The 20,536-nt window shown below is 35.2% G+C and overlaps 1 protein-coding gene across 2 annotated transcripts in view; it reads left to right on the top strand.

The window, feature by feature from the left end:
• The window catches only part of ARHGAP15 (Rho GTPase activating protein 15), a 621,121-nt gene that overhangs the window by 311,788 nt on the left and 288,797 nt on the right, over nt 1-20,536 (top strand). For both annotated transcript variants that reach the window (XM_060015714.1, XM_060015716.1), the window contains 2 exons: nt 4,981-5,079; nt 6,350-6,479. In XM_060015714.1, coding sequence (XP_059871697.1) covers nt 4,981-5,079; nt 6,350-6,479 — 229 coding nt within the window. The remainder of the gene's footprint in view (nt 1-4,980; nt 5,080-6,349; nt 6,480-20,536) is intronic.

Raw genomic sequence — 20,536 nt, 5'->3', positions numbered from 1 at the left:
TAGGCTCATCATCAAAGTTTGATCCTAAGCAAAATGTGAAAGATACTTAGTTCAAACATAGGATTGTTTTAGTTCTTTCTAGAATCTCAAAGAGTTTTTTGGATGCTCCAATTCTGTTTTAGATATTTTTTTTTTTTTTCGTAGCAGGATAGTAGCTGTTTCTGAGGGAAAAAAAAAAGAAAGAAAGAAACAAAACATCTGAGAAACAATATTGGTTGATCTTTGAAAATTGTGCTATCTTTAGCATAACAGTAAAGAAACAAGCAACTTTTGTCTAAGATCTATATTCCAAATTTCACAACTGAAACCAAATCATCATGGTCCTTTTCCCATATGCAGAGTCCTTGACTGGTATACAACTGTTTGCTAAGAACTAGTGAACTAGAAATCAAGATCTTTGTAATCTCTTAATTCTGTCATTTAAAGTGATGCCAATTTGATAGAATGGCATTCTCATTTTCCTCATTTGCTTCATTTTCTTCATTTGCAAAATTACTTTATGATAGTGGAAGAAAGCTGCATTTGAAGAATGTTTAATATGTGCTTTGAGATCATTAAAGCTGTTATCACTTTGCATACCAAGTGGTAGTATTCATATCCTTAATATACTAAAGTTCTGATAAAGTCAACCTTTAAAGAATAACATATCATGACCAATAGTTTATATATAATTCCATGATACAAATGTGTCTGCAGTAATTACTCCCTCCTCTGAAATCTTGGCATGAGCATTGTCTGTGCCACTCACATTGGGACTTAGTATAAGCCATTTTCTATTGTTATTTATCCTTATACTCATATGTCCTGTTTATCCAAACAGATTGTGAGCTCTTGAGGGTGAGAGTTGTGTATTCTTAGCTTCTAACAATGCGCCTTGCACTTAATAGATGTTTAATCAGTCCTTATTGATGATTAGGGAGATGTTCGGTGAGAAATACATCTTCTCATTCTCCTGAACTAAAATTATGTGTGGGGTTTATTCTGCAGTAAGTAAGTTGTTACTATCAAAGAGGGGAACACGTGTCACTTGTTAACTCTAGCACCTTTGATAGTCTCCCAACATTCATTTGAGGTCAACTGGAATGGAAGTAGCCGACAATATTTAACCATCAAATATGTTTTACTGATGAGGCATCTATAACGTAAAGTTGTTCATTGATCATTATCACATACATTTGGTTATTATTTATAAAATACTGAAAAATAACTAAAGTAATATGTCTATAATGTTTCCTCTATGGAGCTATGAATAGTTTTAATTTGTTTTTTCATTATCTTTAGTTTTTCTAAATTCTCCACAGTAAATTTAATGTCTTAAAATCAGGAAAAAAAAAAAGTGATGTTCTGAAAATTTTTTGTTTCTATTCTGGTAAACCAAAGTATGGAAAATGTTAATAATATAAATACCATCCTACATATTAATTTCTCATTTAAGTGAACATCCAACAGGGGAAAGACTAACCGCCAGAATGCATTTTGACAAGAGCAGTACTTAATTGACAATATTGAAAAGGGCAATACTTAAACATAAACCCTACTCATTAAAAGTCCTTTAAGCAGCTTTAAATTAGCATAACTATACTCCATTTGTTAATTAAAGGTTAGAAAACAAATTTCTTCTCTCCTTGTCTCTAATCAGTGAAGTTTGGAGTTGGGATGTACCTGCTTTCATCTTCAGAGGAGCCCTAACAAGGACACAGACTAAGTTATGTCCCTAGCCCAGGGAAACTATTGCAGAATTAACACCAGAGTCTTGAGGAATGTGTCTGTTCTGCGTGTTGCCCAGTGGATATGCTTATATAATTTCTTAGGCATACACTTATTACCAGCAAGAATTCAGGTGGTCATTATTTAGCGAGAAAAAGTTTCAGGCAAATTTCCTGACAGGTATTTAAATACATCTATTCTTGACAACACCAGAAAATTTCATTGAGACGGCTTTGGTGCCAGGATATATCCCTTCAAAGTACAACTTAGTGGAGATAAGGGATTTCAAGAGGCATTTGTCTAAAGTAGGCTTTGAAGCAAAGTGTAGACCAACAGCTCTTGCCTAAACCCATCTTTTCTGTAAGTTCTTCCTTCATCTACCGTATTCCAGCATCTGTCAGTTAGACAAAGCACGATACAGAAAGAATACATTAGCCTGGCTTAATATCAAATCTTTTATGTCTGTTATCAGTTCTATATCACTCTATAGTGTCATCAGGAGATAATCAAACATTTAGTCAAAGCTAACATTTACTGATATCTTTTTTTTTAAGAGTGTTGAAAATTTGATTGTTCAAAGTGCAAGTATGATTCAGCAAACCATTTATCAGAAAACCTAAAGAGGTAATGTTAAAAAAGTGGATTGAGAAACCTGAATTAAATGTGTTTTACCAGCCAAAGACTTTGAAACTGCTTTCCTGTGAGTGATTGGAATGGAGCAGAACAGTCAATTACTGACTGTAATTAAGAAGTGGATGCATTTAAACTGTAGAGAGCAGTAGCAGACTTCTCCAGACTGCCTAGTAACTTGAAAGATTAGTGGGAAGACCAAGAAAAGGATGTAAACTGTATCTTTCTGATAGTATGTTTTGAATGAATTGCATTCACATAGTTCTCTGATCCAGCTTCTCAAAATGAATTCATAAATCACTGGTTATGTACAATTAATGCAGTAATATATTTGGACAAAGAAACTTTTAAAGTACATTTTGCTCTTGGTTGTGTTAGGAGTAAAGATCCCCTTTGCATTGTGTAGCATGCACCAAAACTGCAAATGCACTGCTGAAGTCCTTACATTTTATCACTGTTTGAATTTACTAGACTGAAAACTGAACCATACTGGCTCTTTCCTAAACCCTCAGAATATGTTTGTTTCTGGTACTTCGAAAATGTTCCTTTTTATAATTTTAATAATGGTTTATTTATAATGACAGAGAAATAGGTTGTACACTGCCTTTGGGCTAATTGATTTTTCTTTGTGTATGTTAACAAATCGTAACATTATATAATACATTCTTAATCAAAATATTTACCTTCAGATTAGGATGAAGGTAGAGGTCAAGGACATTACTAGTTTTCTTGCGTTAGTTAGAAGTGACCTTATATTTTTAGATGACTATTTCTGTGGCAGCACTTTATAAAGTAAATATTTGGAACTTTATGTAAGTAAAGACCATTGTAAGTGTGTTCAGATAATTAAGCAAACATCAGCTTAACTGTCTTTTACTAGATACATAAAACAGAGGACTATTTGGAGGCTATTTTGAGCCATCCCGACTCTTGCACGCAATTTTACTTAGAAAAAAAGAGTGATAGGGCTTCCCTGGTGGCACAGTGGTTGAGAGTCCGCCTGCCGATGCAGGGGACACGGGTTCGTGCCCCGGTCCGGGAAGATCCCACATGCCACGGAGCGGCTGGACCCGTGAGCCATGGCCGCTGAGCCTGCGCGTCTGGAGCCTGTGCTCCGCAATGGGAGAGGCCACAACAGTGAGAGGCCCACGTACCGAAAAAAAAAAAAAAAAAAAAAAAAGAGTGATGGGCCCTGGTAATCTGTCAAACGCTAGTGTGGATAATTAAATTCCTCTTATTTTCTAATCTTTCACTTCTCATAATTTGAATGTACTTTGAATAGTTCCTTTTCTTACAATTGTAAAAAGTCGGAATCCAACTCACTCAAGAATGGTTGCATTGCAGCACTGAGTAATGTTGCATCTCTAAATAGTTTTTTCTAAAAATCAATGCAAATGAATATATATGTATGTGTGTAATCAAAGATTGCTTTAAAACTCCAGGATTATTGTCATTAAATGTTGCCATAAGAATCACTGAAACCTTCAGAGTGAGCTATTTGGGGTAATAATTGTCACTTCAATGATAGAATTACAGAGACATTTTGTAGCATGATTTGTGATTTTCTGAACTTGTGCCACGTTTCAGCATTTACCTCCTATTTAGAGGAAGTAAGGCTGAGAAGAGGTGACTAGCTCCTGACTGAGTATTTTGAAATGTCAGTCCTCTAAACCTCTGAAGCTTTGCTTGATGTGTGACAGTAGTTGGGAAATGTTCATCTTCCTGTTGAAACAAAAAGTCAACAATACAAAGGGAAAATCTTCACAGTTCAGATTGATAGCTTAATACGAAGAGCGTGTCCACACCCACTCTAATCAAATTCTTGTCTAAGTAGTCCTTTATGTGTGAAATCAAGAGCATTGCTCTGTTTTCTATAGGGCCACATTCTTCTCTCACAATTCCAGGGAGAAAAAGATTCCCTGCAATGAAAAACGTATAGTTGCATGCTAAATATTGCCAACTACTTAACAGCCCTAAGAGTCTGGAACAGGAATGTTCATTTGATAAGTACTCTCCATGAGAGGTTCAAATATGTAAATGAACTTTTATTCTAATGTACTCCCTTTGTGGGGAAATTGGTCCTTTATTGCTTTCCTATAGGTCTTTATGATAGGAAAGTAGAAGTAGCCAAATGTTATTCGTTAGAATGACCTTTCAGAAAAGTCTGCATTAGTCTCTTTGGTAAATAATCTGTTTTAGTGCCCTCCATAAAATGAAATCAAATATAGAGATACTATTTGATTTGAAAGAGACAAACAGGAAAGAGCCAAAAGTGCAGAATGAATTCTGACACACCCGAGTGCATTTTTCTGAGGTTCTGACTTAAGTGGATACTGTCTGCATTATTCTGAACTTCCTGGCTTCCTTTCTCCATGAGTTGGAGTAATTCAGCTTTAGGCCTACTCTGAGTTAATTGTTCTATTATTAAAACAATAATATATTTGTTATGACATGAAAAAATCGTTTATAGAGAGCAGTTCAAAATGATCCTAGTCTCCCAGTTTCCAGAAAGACAATTACTGGAATACAAGAAAATATCTGAGTGTATTAAAGTGTGTTTTTTAAAAAAGTATATATTTTTTAATGTAAGAGATCTATTTTATTTTATATGGTTTGCTTACCTCTCAACTTTTTCTTTTTTAGATCACAACAGTATCAGGAACTGAGTTCCTTCTGCAGTCAGATATTGACTTCATCATATTGGATTGGTTCAACGCTATCAAAAATGCAATTGACAGATTGGTATGTATTTGTTTTGGCTGTTACCTTTATTAATTAGAATGTAGTCATTTAAATCTATTGCTTAGGCATAAGCACACATGCATTTAAGTAGATCCTATGAATTGAGAGTTAGTAAGTTATTTTAAGTTTAAATAGTCCACGAAAACCATTTTCAGTAGAGAGGATTTGTGGAACTAAATGTCATTTGATTTCTCTCTTTCAAAAACACAGTGCATTCATTTTTTTCCTGAAATAACACAGACGTTCATTCACTGAAGTCTGTGAAAAGCACACAAGGACTTAATAACTACTGAATTTTCACATTTTCAGTTTATGCAATCTATAATACATATTCTTGAAAATAAATATCAATGTATTTAAGCCCATACTCACTGTTATAATACCAGTAAACAATAACCCTTTGTATTGATTTTCATTGTTCTTCCAGCTAAGCTAGATTGTTCTTCTCATGAAAATTATGTATCTAGAACTTCATGAAATTACCCTAAATTCACACATTTAGAGTATGTTCTTAAAAGAGTCAAATTATTTAAAACTACTCATTTTATACTGTTTCTCGACCAAACGTCTTATTTTAGGACACTAATATTTGCAAAATCTTGAGAAGAAAATATTCTTGAGCGTTTTTAATAATGTATACAAAAACTACAACATTTTTGTGTAATTTTACTGTGATTTAATCACACACTTCCATTATATAACTTTGGGATCAAAACTTTAAAAAATAAAATAACAAATTGACTTTTCCCCATCATCAATATAGTTCCCTTTTCCAGGCACACATGAGTACTCACGCACACACACACACACACAGATTGCTGTTGTCATTAAGAGTGGACTCTGGAGTCAAACTTCCTGCATTTGAAAGTTTGAATCCAGGTTCTATCATTTACTAGCTGTGTGGCCTTAGGCAAATTACTTATCTCTTTTGGCTTCAGTCTCCTTGTCTGGAAAATAAGGATAATAATAATAATAATACCTACCTCATAGGATTACTGTGATAACTGAGTTAATGCACGGAGTGCTTGGGGTATGCACAGCATTTAGTAAGTTTTATATATATATATATATATGTATATGTGTGTGTGTGTGTGTGTGTGTATATATATATATATCATTATTAAATTTGAAAATTGAGCTTAGCTTAGGGGCCCTATTCCAAAATAATTACCTTATTTCAAACTTCTCTTTAACAGCAAAATAGATCACAGAACTATTCAGTGCATTTTTTCTTCCTTGTAAAATTATCCCATCTAATTGTCATTTCCAGCCAAAGGATCCAAGTAGTCCTTCAAGAAACCTGGAATTATTTAAAATTCAGAGATCCTCCAGTACTGAACTACTAAGTCACTATGATAGTGATATAAAAGAACAGAAACCAGAGAACAGGAAATCTTTAAGTAAGTATTTTCTTTTGACTTGCTCATTTTAACTCTGTTTAAATGCAGTGCTTATGAAATATAAATGCATTGAAATGAGATTTGAGCCAAACTCATACTACTCATGGAAGATTCGTAGCCATTTTCTGGCCAGGGATTCATGCACTGGAGGGCAGTCTGGGCGCTTTGCATGCGTCATTGTTGGTAATGCCTTTTGAAAAAATAATTGTTCCAAGGTCATGGTCTCTGCTTACAGCAAACCTCTGAATCTCTGAGTAATAACCATGGCGTTCAGATTGGTGATTGATTTTGAGAGTGGGAAATGTCAAGTGTCTCCAAACCTTGGTAAGCTGACTATTTGATTTCCATACGTTAAAAGATATATGAGTGACCAGCATAGTTGGCTCAACGTAAACCAACAGACTATGCAACTTTCTACACTTTTAGACCACCAGAAAGATTTAGAAATGTGGAATGTGGATTAGATGTCCTCCAAGGTCACATCTATTTCTAATATTCTGAAAGAAATGAATTTGAAATGAAAAGGACCAGTCTGTCCACTTATATAGTGACCTTGAGCATATCTCTTAGCCTTCTTCACTCTGATTATTCCTCAATAAAGGAAGTTATGAAAAAGTGTCGTGCATATCTCACAGAGTTGACATGAGTCTCAGCTTCCTAAAAGAACAAGTAGATATCTCTGGAATTAGAGAAAAACAATTTCCCAAAGTCTTGTAAATTATAATACCTTTCTTGCATCATCTGTCTACCTACACTGAATCTTCTGAATCACCATTTTTTCTGCAATTTCCCTCTGACCGAAGATCAGTGTAGTTACATCCTAGCTTTTTGAACTTAAGGAGAACTCAGTAAGTAGAGAAAGGCTGATTATGGAATATCTCCTTATCTACATATGTATATGAGTAAATATGCTAGATGACCATATGTGTAGATACACATATTTGTGTGCATTAGAGAGTATTATACATATTTATACATAAATGTACATGTACATTCACCCACATGACAAGAAAGAGGGAAACTATTTATATGTGATACTATATCTTCCAAATCTAAATTATTAGGAACCCAAATCTAGAAACAGCATGACAGCTTTGAGTAAGAGCACCCTTTCAAAACTGTCATTATTCAAAGAACCATACCATAGTTTCAACAACTGTTAGGTACATTATTTAGGTAGCAGTTGTGTTAACTTAGAGCTTAAAATTATCAGTGTTAGTGTCTTGGACTGTATGGTGCTTTCCAAATTATTTGTGGAAGATAAACAATGCCATTTTTAAAAGTTTTCCATATGCTGGTACAGTTTGAAGTTATCTCATTTGAAGATTTCTCTTGAATTCCTGGTCATTGTCCCTCTTGACTTCATATGGGATCAGACATAAGATTTTAGAATTAGAATTCAACTGTGAGTACATAATTAATGTTAACTACATAAACATTTGTAGTGGATATAAAAGGATGCATGAGGCAATGAGCAGTAGCTCTGGAATCTCAGATATAATTGCTGGTTTGGAGGAGACCTTGGCACATTTCTGAAGCCTAAAGCTCAGGAGAAAATAAAGGTTTATAAAAGTATGTGTGAGAAACATTGAGGTAAATGGATTTTGTATTCAGCAATAGTCACTTGAAATGTTTTCAGACCATACTGGGGAAAAAAATTCCTACAGGTAGAATACCAGCCGCTTCTCTTTAGAATTTATTTTTAACTGGGAGAGACAGTTATTTGTCTATTTGGGGCTTAAATTCGATCCTGTCTAAAGACAAGGAAAGAGACATATAATTCATTCTATTCATTTCAAAATGTATTTAACTGTATAATGACCTCATATTCACCTTTTTCTTTGCAGTTAAAAAGTAATGATAGCTAGCAAATACTGAGTACTTACTGTTCAGGCATTGTTCTAAGTGCTTGTCTTATATTGATTTACTTAATCCTTCTACTAACCCAATGACATAGGTACCATTATTAACCCTATTTTATAGATGAGGAAACTGAGGCACAGAAAATTAAACCAACTTGTACAAAAAACAAGTTATGGAGACAAGTTTCAAACCCAAGCAAACCGATATTAGAGTCTGTGCTTTTAACCATCACACTATAGTGAAATGAACAAATAAAAGGTAAACTTAGTTTATATCAACCTTGGCCTTGGGTGGAAATATTACATTAAAGATGAGATCCATATAAATCAATAAACTTAAATAGGGACCCAAAAACATATTAGCAAAAGAATTAAAACCAGATGTTGCCTTTGGACTTTGATTTCACTGTTAAACTAAAAGGGTCGTTTAATCTTTACTGCTAGCCCTAATTTTAGAAAATGCTTCGTTACTGTATTTTGGTGGATATTTATAGTTGTAAGCCTTTTTTAGGACTAGTATATTTTTTGCAACGTAGGATACAGTTAATATCCATCTAATACTTTGAATGAAGTTCATTCGGTATTTACATATTCATTTTCATTTGAAAGGCATAATGATTGACCCAACCACACAATATCAAATTAGCTATGCATTTAAAATAGTGATTGGCATATTTTATATTTGATGCTTTTTAAAATATTTTTTCAAGTAGGAAATACGCTCTGTGAAACCCCTCTGATCTCAGTCCCAGATTTGAGCACCCAAACTTAGGTTTTTAAAGCATGAATTCGGTTTTATGTCACCCTCTTGAGATTAAATAATTATGTGGAGTTAGAGAGTCACAGTGTCTCCTTCCTTATTAGCAGTCTAAGAACAAACTTTATTGTCAGTTTGCTGCCTTTGGCTTCCTGTGCCCTTGATGTTCCCACGAGTTTTGTCGCCAAGATTGTAGACAGATAAAGCCAGAATTACTTTTTTTAAAGGCATGTGAACATCATTAGCAGCTAACAGGTGGTCATTTCATTGTCCAGTTTCTCTGTATAACATGGGAAAAAAAATATGTACTTTCAGTGAGTGAATCAGAAAGTTAAGTGCTTAAATATACTTTCCTTTTTAAAATATGATTCTAACCTGCCAACACTATTAAGTACTAATCAGATATTTTAAGATATCAGTTGAGTCTAACAGACAAGAAGCCAGAAAATTCAATGTAAGGGCCAAATCACTGTGGGAAATTCAGGACACCAGCATGGGATGAGAGTGGGAGAGCAGCTCTCCAGGGAGGGCTGTTATGGAAAGTGGAGAGTCAGTCAAAGAAAATGCTAACATATTTTTCCGAGGAAAGAGAAGCGTCTTCCACTGATGGCAAAGAGGAAAAGCTCAAATATAAATCCAAGAAACCTTGGAGAGCTTTCTGAACTTTTCTGAGCTTTACTTTCTAGGTCTATAAAAATGGATCTAATACTGTCCTTGCAGGATCAAGTGAGAATGTGAAATTAGATATGTAAATACTTAGCTCACAGCAGGCACTCAATAAGTAGGAGCTCTTATTATTGCCCTCTATGTCCCCAAGCAGATGGCAGCAAACTAGGGCATGAGCCAAGGGTGGTGTCTGATAGAAGACTGGAGCAAGGCATATATACTTGACATCTTCTCTCTGAGTGTAGAGGAAATAGGGGAAAGGAGCCAGAACTGGATATGGGAGTTATGGCTGCAAAAATCTGAATATGAGCAGCTGGTCTTTTCCCTGGCGACTTCCTAGGTGAAAATGGCAGCCAGGGCATTCTTGGGAGCAGCACACCAGGAACTAGCACAAGGGAGCCAAGAAATACTCTTGATTCATTTATGCCCAGAAGAGCAGTTCATTAAGAAACTCCAGTTGATGGAAAGGATTCAGCATCTAGCCATTTCACCATTGCTTTAGCCATACCTCTAGTTTATTCCCTCATTCATGTATTTATTATTTTTCATTAATAGATATATCTGAAGCCACACCACTAAAATTCCTGGCTCCACACATCTGTACTTTAAACTTTTAAAAATTATTTTTGTATTTAGATTATGCTGTAGGAGTAGTATATCTCATGCTAATCAATTGCTAAGCTGTAAATCCATGTATGGAAATCTTGAATAAGTTTATACAAAATTGATACTTAGCATTTTAAATAAGCACCCCAAAATGAACATAAGTTAGAAGAATAAAATCAAAAGTAATAGAACCGAAAGGAAATGGGTTTCCTATTAACTGTCTTTTGATGAAAGCATCATAAAAACCAAATGTATTCTGGGTGAAATCCTAAAAGTATTTTAGATATGGATTTCCTAATTCCACAGCTCCTTAGTGATGTATGTAACAAGAACGTAGGTACAAGGCTACAGGAATAAAGATAAGAATGGAAAAATTGGATTGAGATATTTATACAGTGCAGAAAATGAAAATGCTTGTGAAACTTTAGTGTTATTTTTGTTTAAAAATTTGCCTGCAAAGTAATAATGGTCATGCCAAGTGAAAACAAGTGTGATAGAGAAGACAGTTAATTTTTGTGCTAATCTAAATAATTATAATACTGGCCATCCACAACTGTATGTAGACTAACTTCTCAAAATCCAATTGTAAACTGGTGGCTTAGACCTCAACACATTTTCGTAAGGAAACCATGTACTAGCCACAAAAGCACACTTGAATCTTATGCAATCATTTTGAATGTTGTTTCTAGGGAACAGTTCATTTTGAGTTTGTTGCACCTCTGTCCTAGGAGCTCTGCCTTCCCAGTAGCATTGCTTTCCATCTGGTTTCCCTTTTTCTCCTCCCCCCACCCTTACACCAACTCCACCAGTGCAATCAGGATTCTCAGAATGGCTTTGGCCAGGAGATTCCTGGACCCTGAAAATCCCCAGTGATGGCAAGGAGGGAATGCAAGGCCTCCAAGCCAGAAGAAATAGTCAGAAAAGGAGAGAATGAAGGACTGGAGAGGAAGTTTTTGCAGCATGGGTGGGGAAGTGAGTCCTCAGCAAGGTCAGATGTTCTTTGTAAGACATGTATGTAATGAGAGATTAGTCTGGCATTGTCCCAAATGTTAACATTTGTTGAATCTAGGTGGTATCTATAGGAGTGATCATGATGCTGTTGTTTTCTGTATGTTTGAAAGTTTCACAATCAAAAACTGGAGTATATACACACATGTACACACACATACACAATAAGGCATTACTCATGTTCACAATTCAATAAAAGAATATATACATTTTCTAATTGTAATTTGAAAATTTTAAGAGAAAAGTCAAATTTTCTGAGTATGAGTTACATTAAGACCTCTTTAAATGTAAAACATTGATAAATCACTGTTTTCCTACTTTTTCTCCAAAAGCCAATATATTTTTTCTTGTGACTATTGTGACCTTTCTGGTAACTATATAATTAACAAAATTTATTAAAATGTTCATTATTATCCGAAATGGAAAAGTCATACTAGTTTCCTGGATGAATATGTAATTAGCAATTGTTCAAAACATATTGTGAGGCCTGTTCTGGAGAGTCATATAAATACATATGTTAAAGTTTCTTCTTATTAAGAATTTTGTATAAAACAGCCTAATCTTGCCAATGCATGAAAATAGTAAGATGAATAAGCCATCTGCCAAGAAAATGAAAACAATATTAAAATTGCACAAAGAAATTATATCTAGCTCTGAAGAAACAGAAAAGCTCTTACCTGGACACACACGAAAAAAATCATAATAGTTGTGTAGAATATTATGGGTGAACGTGTTGTCAGAAAGATCCAGATTCAGATAAGGTGGTCAATTATCTGATTCTTTTTTTTCCCACTAAAATCAATATTGGTACCCTGGCACCAGTTTCATTCAATATCCACCTGAGAAAAATAAACTATTGAACTGAAGTGTGAAAATAAAAATAAATTTGTTTTACTATAGTTATGTTGACTTAAAAAAAAACCGCACAATGTGAGAGTTTTATTTGGGACAAAATGAGGACTGCAGCCCGGGAGACAGCATCCCAGATAGCTCTGAGAAACTGCTCCACAGAGGCAGGCAGGGGGCAAGGTCAGTATATATGTGATTTTGGTGAAGGGGAATACATGCAATCAAGCACATATTTTTTACAGACAGTTTCTGCTAGTCCCGTGCAGGTTACTGCTAGTCACAAGGAGCAGAGGTCGCCATGAAGGATTTTAGCACTTTTCCACATATGAAGAGATACAAGAATGGGGGTCATAAAATTGGCTCCTGAAAATATCTAACTATCTGAAGACCTGTTCTGCCAGTGTTTCTCAGAGCACAGAGTGCCTCATTTCTGCTCTCCACCTGAACTCCTTTCAGGGGGTGTTGAAAGTCAGCAGCTGCAGCAACACATGATTTAATCCTTGTAGAGGTAGATGGCAAGTGCCAATAGAAAATGCCAGTTCGTAGTTGACATTTAAGACACAATATCTAAGGAACGGTGAGTGTCGGCTCTCTTCTTGATTGTTTCCCACAGGTTAAGGGAGTTCTTTATTTCAAAATATTCCAGTTTGGTGAAGAAAAACATGAAAAGTTTTAAAAGAAAATTTACATTGCCAAAGCTGGAAGAGTTAAACATTATGAGAAAAACAAACAAACAGTAAAGATTAAATGCACACTTGATAATCAGACATCTGAATTACTTTGTCAAAACAGTATTATTTAATTAAAAAAAACAAAAACCAGTGTTATTCACGAAGGTTCCAGGGCTTCACTGAGGCACTGTGTGACCACAGCAATTGTTCTGACATGTGTTTCCAAGACAGTTAGCAGCAATTCAAGTTTCCTGGGACCCATAGATTACAGTCTCTTCAAAACATTCAGTTCTCCGTGAATCATTGGATAAGAGGACTTAGTTATAAGCTGAGCAAAGGATGTTCTGATTAATCTCTTCCTTCCCATCTAAGGGGTTGATCTCGCTCTCTGACCTTTCAGTGTCCATTGTCATGTATCTTGTAGCATCAGCTACTCTGAAAGTCTATCTAACCCTATCAGCACTTAAGCACTAGATCACCGCATCTCCTCTTGACCCTGGCAGTAACTCCCTGACCATATTTCCCCTTAGATGAACTGCATTTAATCAATTTCTGATTTCATTAGGTCAAATGGCATCTTTCTTTCAATAATAGGCCAGATCCAGAGGGCTGTTTGCTGTAACTCTCCAGCAATACTTCCTTAGCATGAATACACTACTGTGATTGTAAACAATAGAAAAAAATGTCCTTTGATCTCCTCTGAAAGTTTCTCCTCTCTTTATTCCATGACCCTAGAATGGGCATATATTAATATTTTCTTGTAAAGTTAGGTATATGATATTAGTTTACTGGTGTCATATCAAGTTTAAAGTATCTTAGCTAAACATGATATTTAAAGCATTCTTACAGTGAATCCCTGTGCAGAAAAAAAGCATTCTTTTGAATGCAAATGATCAACTCTTTCTGTGTACAGAATTTATTTGGTATACTCCTTTTTGTTTCTGGAGTGCGGGAATAACGCTATTTTTCTTCAAAATCCTAAAACAAAATAATTTGATTTTTAATGCATTTATTTGGGTGTCCCAAATAGGCCCAAAAGTATGCTTAGGGAAAACATTTAACTGTAAACATGTATAATCGATGAGATTTTCTTGGAAAATAAGTTTATTTCTCATTACTCATAGTAAAGCCCACATCCATGTAAGGAAAAATCAGGTATTGCTTTCCTCCCAAAGTATGAGTTGTATCCAAAAGTACCAGCTCTTTCCATCGAAATGCAATAAAATGTGATCTATAACATTAGGACTCTTAGCTTCCTTCAAGAAATGGCTTATGAATGTCTGGAGAATGATAAATCAGTCTGCCAATTCATCTTTCTCTGATTATTTAAATAGAACCTAAATACTCCTGCTACCCAATTTCAGTAATGTAAATATACCCTTTTTGTATACAAAATCAATTGGCCTAAAAAAATAGAGGTAAAATAGGAGATGCGATGGCTAAATACAAAATGTAGGACTGGGATAGTGCCGTCAGAGATGGTGACCTCCAAACTGAAGTCAAAGGTTAAGAACAATTTCTAATTAAATTACTGTATTTGGAATGGCTCAAGTCCAAGTTCCTCAATAGAAAGCTATCACTGAGTCCCCTTCTCCAGTTTTTTTCCCACCTCTCTCTGACCCATGATTTATGTTCCAGGAAAATGACAGTTATAATCCCTGATGCACGCTACTCTGTGCTGATGTTTATATTTAAATCAGTATCTTCTCTTTGCTAAATTAACATCCTGTTCAACTCAGCTCAAGCCACACCTCCTCCAAAAAGCTTTCCCAAACCTCTGTGGTGAGTTAGGAGATCCTTAGTACTCAGTGCATATCTCTACCATTGCAGTGGCCAAAGTGTGTTACAACAAGCTAATTATCCATGTCTGTTTGTCTGTCCACTACACTGCCAGACTTTAAAGAGAACTCTAGTTTAGCTTTATCTGCAACTATCAGAGTGGCTTGATGATATTTGAGAGTACTCAAAATTTGCAGTGTTAAATTAGTGAATGAATGGATGAGGATATTCAAGTGGCCATTATCAATGTACTTCTCATTCTGTGCTAAAAATGAAGATAAAATTGCTGAAACATTTTTAGGAACAATAATGGATTATTTCTTCATCCTGACTACTTGTACTGGTTTGGTATTTTAAGGTCACTATTTGTATGTCTCTCTTAGTTTTCTCTTAGAACTGTAAATCTCAAAGCAATGGTATATTTTTGCAGGTCTCATGTACTGTACCTAGCAAAGTCATGTATAAGTAAGTGTTTTATCATTCAATGAGGATAAAAGTGACTAAGATATTGGGGAGAGAAAAGAGAAAAGCCTAATCCCTTTGCTTAAAGTTACTGTCCTCTCAGTATCTTTCTATCATGCATTCTAGCCTTCTATTTTTTTTTTTTAATAGATCTTTATTGGAGTATAATTGCTTCACAATACCCTGTTAGTTTCTGTTACACAACAAAGCAAATCAACCATATGCATGCATGTGTCCCCATATCCCCTCCCTCTTGAGCCTCCCTTCCATCCTCCCTATCCCATCCCTCTAGGTGGTCACAAAGCACGGAGCTGATCTCCCTGTGCTATGCTGCTGCTTCCCACCAGCCAACTATTTTACATTCCGTAGTGTATATATGCCGATGCTACTCGCACTTCTCCCCAGCTTCGCCCTCCCACCCCATGTCATCAAATCCATTCTCTATGTCTACGTCTTTATTCCTGCCCTGCAACTAGGTTCATCAGAACGTTGTTTTTTTCCCCAGATTCCATATATATGTGTTAGCATACGGTATTTGTTTTTCTCTTTCTGACTTACTTCACTCTGTGTGACAGACTCTAGGTCCATCCACCTCACTACTAATAACTCAATTTTGTTTCTTTTTATGGCTGAGTAATATTCCATTGTATATATGTGCCACATCTCCTTCATCCATTCATCTGTTGATGGACATCTAGGTTGGCACTATTTACAATAACCTTCTATTTTATTTGAGAGAATCACTCTGGTTCATAATCATTCTTGATGCTGTTCTGTGGGCTCTGACTTAGAATTTTCAAGGCTGTATTGGAGGCGAGAAAGAAGAAGACACTCTATAATGTACAAAAAAGATAGTAGTTTTGATCATTTTTAGAAGACTCTGAGAATAGTTTTCTTTAAGGTCAGCATATTTATAAAAATCCAGTAATTTTATAAAAATCCACACAAAAGTTAGAAAAGTGTTGTATGCACCTTCTTCAAAAGGTTGTATGGGATTGTGTCAGAAATTTGTGTCTAACAATCGGGTATTTTAAGTACAATTCTTACCGCCAAGATAAGCTAACTATAAGATTTGGACAAGTTTCTTAAGTTTCCAGAAACTGACTTTTCAGATAAATACAGTGGATAATTTTTATATAAATATAAAGCATATATACAATATTATATGATCTAAGGAGATAATAATATATTAGATCTAAGGATAGTGTATATACTAGATCTAAAATATATCTAAGAACTATGTAGATTTATATTACAGTATAAATATTAGATAATGATTTCTAAATGGGTGTACTCTGAGTAAAATAATCATGACATTTGTCTACTATAAGTTCATCAAGTTTTCTCTTTAGAAATATAGCAGGAATGCACTTTGCCACTGATTTGAACAGTTGGCGAAATCAGATCAAACAAATGCATAATTTATCAAAGGCTTAATTTTTTAATATCTTCATTATTCTATTGACTCATAGCATTATGTACACTTTTATCTCTGTTTTATTAAGGGATTCCGAGTGTTATGGGGAATAAACCCTTGGTTTTCCATTCCTGAGTGTGAACCTGATGTTATGGCAATCTCTAGAGACTAAATGTCATGAAGTGTCAGTTGCCTTTTCATTCTTGCATAAAAGAGCAAAATAATGCAATGGTAGAGTTTTGACAGAAAGTTATGTAATTTCACTTAAAAACAAGGAAAGATATTGTTTAATTTTAATGTTTTATATATGTGTGTGTGTATATATATATGTATATATATATTAGAACCAAGCCAAATGTCGTAACACATCTGGTGATAAAGAGATAGCTTTTCTTGACTAAAGTAAAACTATCAAACCCACATGAATACAGAGCCACTTATACAGAGTAAAGTGAGAGATGCTTAAGATCTGGTCTCACCAAAGCACACTCTATTGACAGACTGGTAAGCATTCCAGGATGCCTCCTAGGCCCACTCTATCTGAATGAAGGGGGTTGTTATGTGGGAGGGGCAACCCTAGCTGACCAAGGTTTCTGTCATCTGCTGAAGCCAGGATCTCCCTGTTCCATTAGCTTGCAAGTGCCTGAGGGTATAAATCATGACCTTCTGATGATTACTCCTCGTCATCCCCGCTACCTAAGGGCAGAGTCCAAAATATATTGGTGTTCAATATTAAATGTCTGACTGAGTAAATAAATGACAGAGTGAGTGAGCTGAAAAAAAAGAAAACAATTTTGAATTTTATGTATGAGAAATGAAGGGAAAGGTTGAAATGTGAGGCACTGACCTCTTGATGGGTGTTTTAGTTTGGATTCCTTCAGAAACAGTCCCTGAGACAAAGATTTGAGTGTAGGTAATATTTTTGGGAAGTCATCCCTGGAAATACAGGTAGGAGATGGGGGTGTGGAGAGAACCAGGGAAAGGAAGGCAACAAAGGAAAATATAAGTTACCTGGAGTTTAATACTGCTATGAAATGCTGGGAGTTTTTCAGGTTGAGAAGACAGGAATGGCAGAGAAGAAAATGGGTACGTATTAAGATAGGAAAGAAAGAACTATTAGAGCATAACATGTTTGGAGAACATCCTAGACTGGCGAGCCTGTAATACACAAAACATTAGGGCAACAACTGGAGATCAGATTGGAAATGAGCAGGAAACATTGGCAAAGAGTCTTGCACAGAATGCTAAGAAATTTTGATTTATACTATAAGTAATGGGTGCCTAGTGACACACTTTTATGCAGGCAGGCAGGAGACATTTACAGATCTGATATTCAGAGTGATAATTTTGGCAGAAATGTGGAGAATGGCAAAGAGACAGGTAGCACAAAAAAAGTGAAAAATCAGATATAAGGAGATACATCAGGAAACTATTACAGTGGACCAAGTAACGTAATACAGGCTGAAACTAAGTAATTAGAGTGGAGAAGGGAGAAAATTCCAGAAATTTCTGAGGGGATATTGACAGGTTTTCTTGATATGTATTGGGAAGATTCTTGGCAGTTCCCAAATACCCATTGCTTCTGTGGTTAGGATAAAAGAAACATCAGGATGCCTAGGAGTTCAACAGAACTGGCATCCTATGTCTTGTTCTTTTAGGATCTTGCTAGATTCTTGTACTTAAAGTATGGTCTGTGGATCAGCAGCAACAATTATCACTTGGGAGCTTATCAGGAAATACAGAATCCGGAGCCCCATCCCAACCCTACTAAACAGAATCTCTGTTTTAACAGGTGATTTATATGCATATTAAATTTTGAGAAGGATGCTCCCATATGACAAAAATAATTTCTCTAAGTACTTTTTTGGAAGTCTTGAGCCAGAGAGTGGCCTTTGAGTCTTTGACAAGACCTACTTATGTAGAAGAGCTATCTGGTCTGCCTTTATGTAAAATAACCCTACACGTGGTTATTATCACGTTGGCCATGCCATGGCACTGATTTTGGATGGTGAGTACTTATTTCATCTCACCAACCCCTTTCAACCCCTAATTGCAGACTAACTGAGACAGAACCGACTTACACTTTCCTTACAGCTTTTGCCTGTGCAAACACCCAAGTCATGAACTCTGAATTATCCATGTCAAAAAGTCAACAGCTCTAGCCAAGCAACAACCACAATAATGAAAATTTAGCCAAGAATAAACTACCCTCACCAAGACAAACAGCCAAGAAACCAAAGCTCCAAACAATTCCTTGGAAGTGATTCACGAATTCCCTGGATGTGCTCACGTGCAAAGTCCATCTGAAAGGCTATTTACCTCTTATTTTCCATTTGACTCTTATGGGAGCACACAGTCTCATACATAGCCTTCTTTTTGTTATTTTTCTTCTCCAAATGCAAGAATTATAGTATTTTATGGCTTAAATGTCTTTTATTTTAATGTTGTTCTTGGGTACCTGAATTCATTTCTCATTGGCCTTTCAGGTTATATGTCATAATTCTGAATGAGTCACGATATAGCTGTTTTACTTATAGAATAAGTTTATCTGTTGTGCCTGCCAAAACAATCAAGGCCTACCAGCTTGCACGTAGTGAAGTAGTTTAGAAAAATTGCCAAAAAAAAAGTAGACTCACAATTTAGTGATCAAAAAGTAAAGGATAGATTCCAAATAAAGTCTGATTACTCCTTCTGGTAGTATGAAATTTCATTCACCAGGAAGAGGTAATAATAACTATCTCGGAAATAAAGCATCATTTTCTCAGATCCACCTTTATTTATTCTAGGAAATGCAAACTGAGCTGGGCAAATGATAATCTTTTCTAAGTAAGAATCTTTCTTACAAATTTGCCCCTAAATGCCCAGTCTTTTAAAAACTTGTTGGATAGTAATGAGACAGATTGAAAGAGTATCCTCAAAATTTTAGTAGTGCCTGGATACACTTCACTTAGTTTTATTACTCCAGGACGGCTTACGTAAGAATAATTAATCTTCTTTATTTTTCCTCGTCAGTACCTAGGTTTGTTATTGAGGTTCCATGCCTTATTTTTAAATTGGACATAACTGATTTCACTGAAGGTTTTGACTGAGAACCCATACAATTTTTGCTTAACTCATTTTTATTGAACAAAATCTTGAATTTTAGTCAAGAAGCATTAGATATTAATCACATGCAAGTGGAATCATTAAAATTTCCTTTACCTTCCAGAATAGCAATAGCAGGTCATTACAGAATCATAAGAAGTGAGCTCACTTAATACTCTTAACAATTACATAAAAGCAGTCATTTTCATAAGTCTTAGAAGAAGCTTTTAACTATTACTTGAAGAGCATATTGGAATATTAGAATGTATTATGTTGTGTTATTATAGATGTGACTTGTGAATTGAAAAAAAGTGTTCTCTCACTCAAGACTCTTAGAAGTTATCCTTTTCAGCTTGAATAGTTTTGTTTAACACAGTTTGTGATTATATTTTTTACATGGCAAGTAGAGACCTTTTTGCTGAAATATTCCAGTATCGTTTCTTAATTATTACAATCTTAACTTTAGAGAAAATTAGAGGAGAAACGCAATATTTTCTACTGCAGTTAAGTACAACAATTGGTGATACTTAATTTAAGGTGAGTCAGTTTAGAGGAAAAACTAAAACAAATCCCTCCTCTAAATTATTATCGCCTTTCTCCTTCCTTTTCTTGTAACCACTTCTCGTCTTTGACTTTGAAACCCAACATTTTAAACTCGGTTCTTATTTCAGTGGGCTAATCCCCTTTCATAAATCATGCTCAAGAGCTGAAATAATTTGCACATCATTTAAAGAGTATTTGCTTTGAAATATTCACCTCAAGCCCTTTGTATATCCTTTCTCTCTAAAGATTTGTAGTATTTGTTTTGTTCTCTGAGGTATAAAAGACCTGGATAAACTTTATTCCTGTTGTTTCAAGATTAGTTAACGAAAATGCATATTAATTCAGCAGGAACT

This window comes from Delphinus delphis, chromosome 7, assembly GCF_949987515.2.
Source record: "Delphinus delphis chromosome 7, mDelDel1.2, whole genome shotgun sequence".
Lineage (NCBI taxonomy): Eukaryota > Metazoa > Chordata > Mammalia > Artiodactyla > Delphinidae > Delphinus > Delphinus delphis.
The sequence above is the reverse complement of the archived record's forward strand: the minus strand, read 5'-3'. Positions and strand labels throughout refer to the sequence as shown.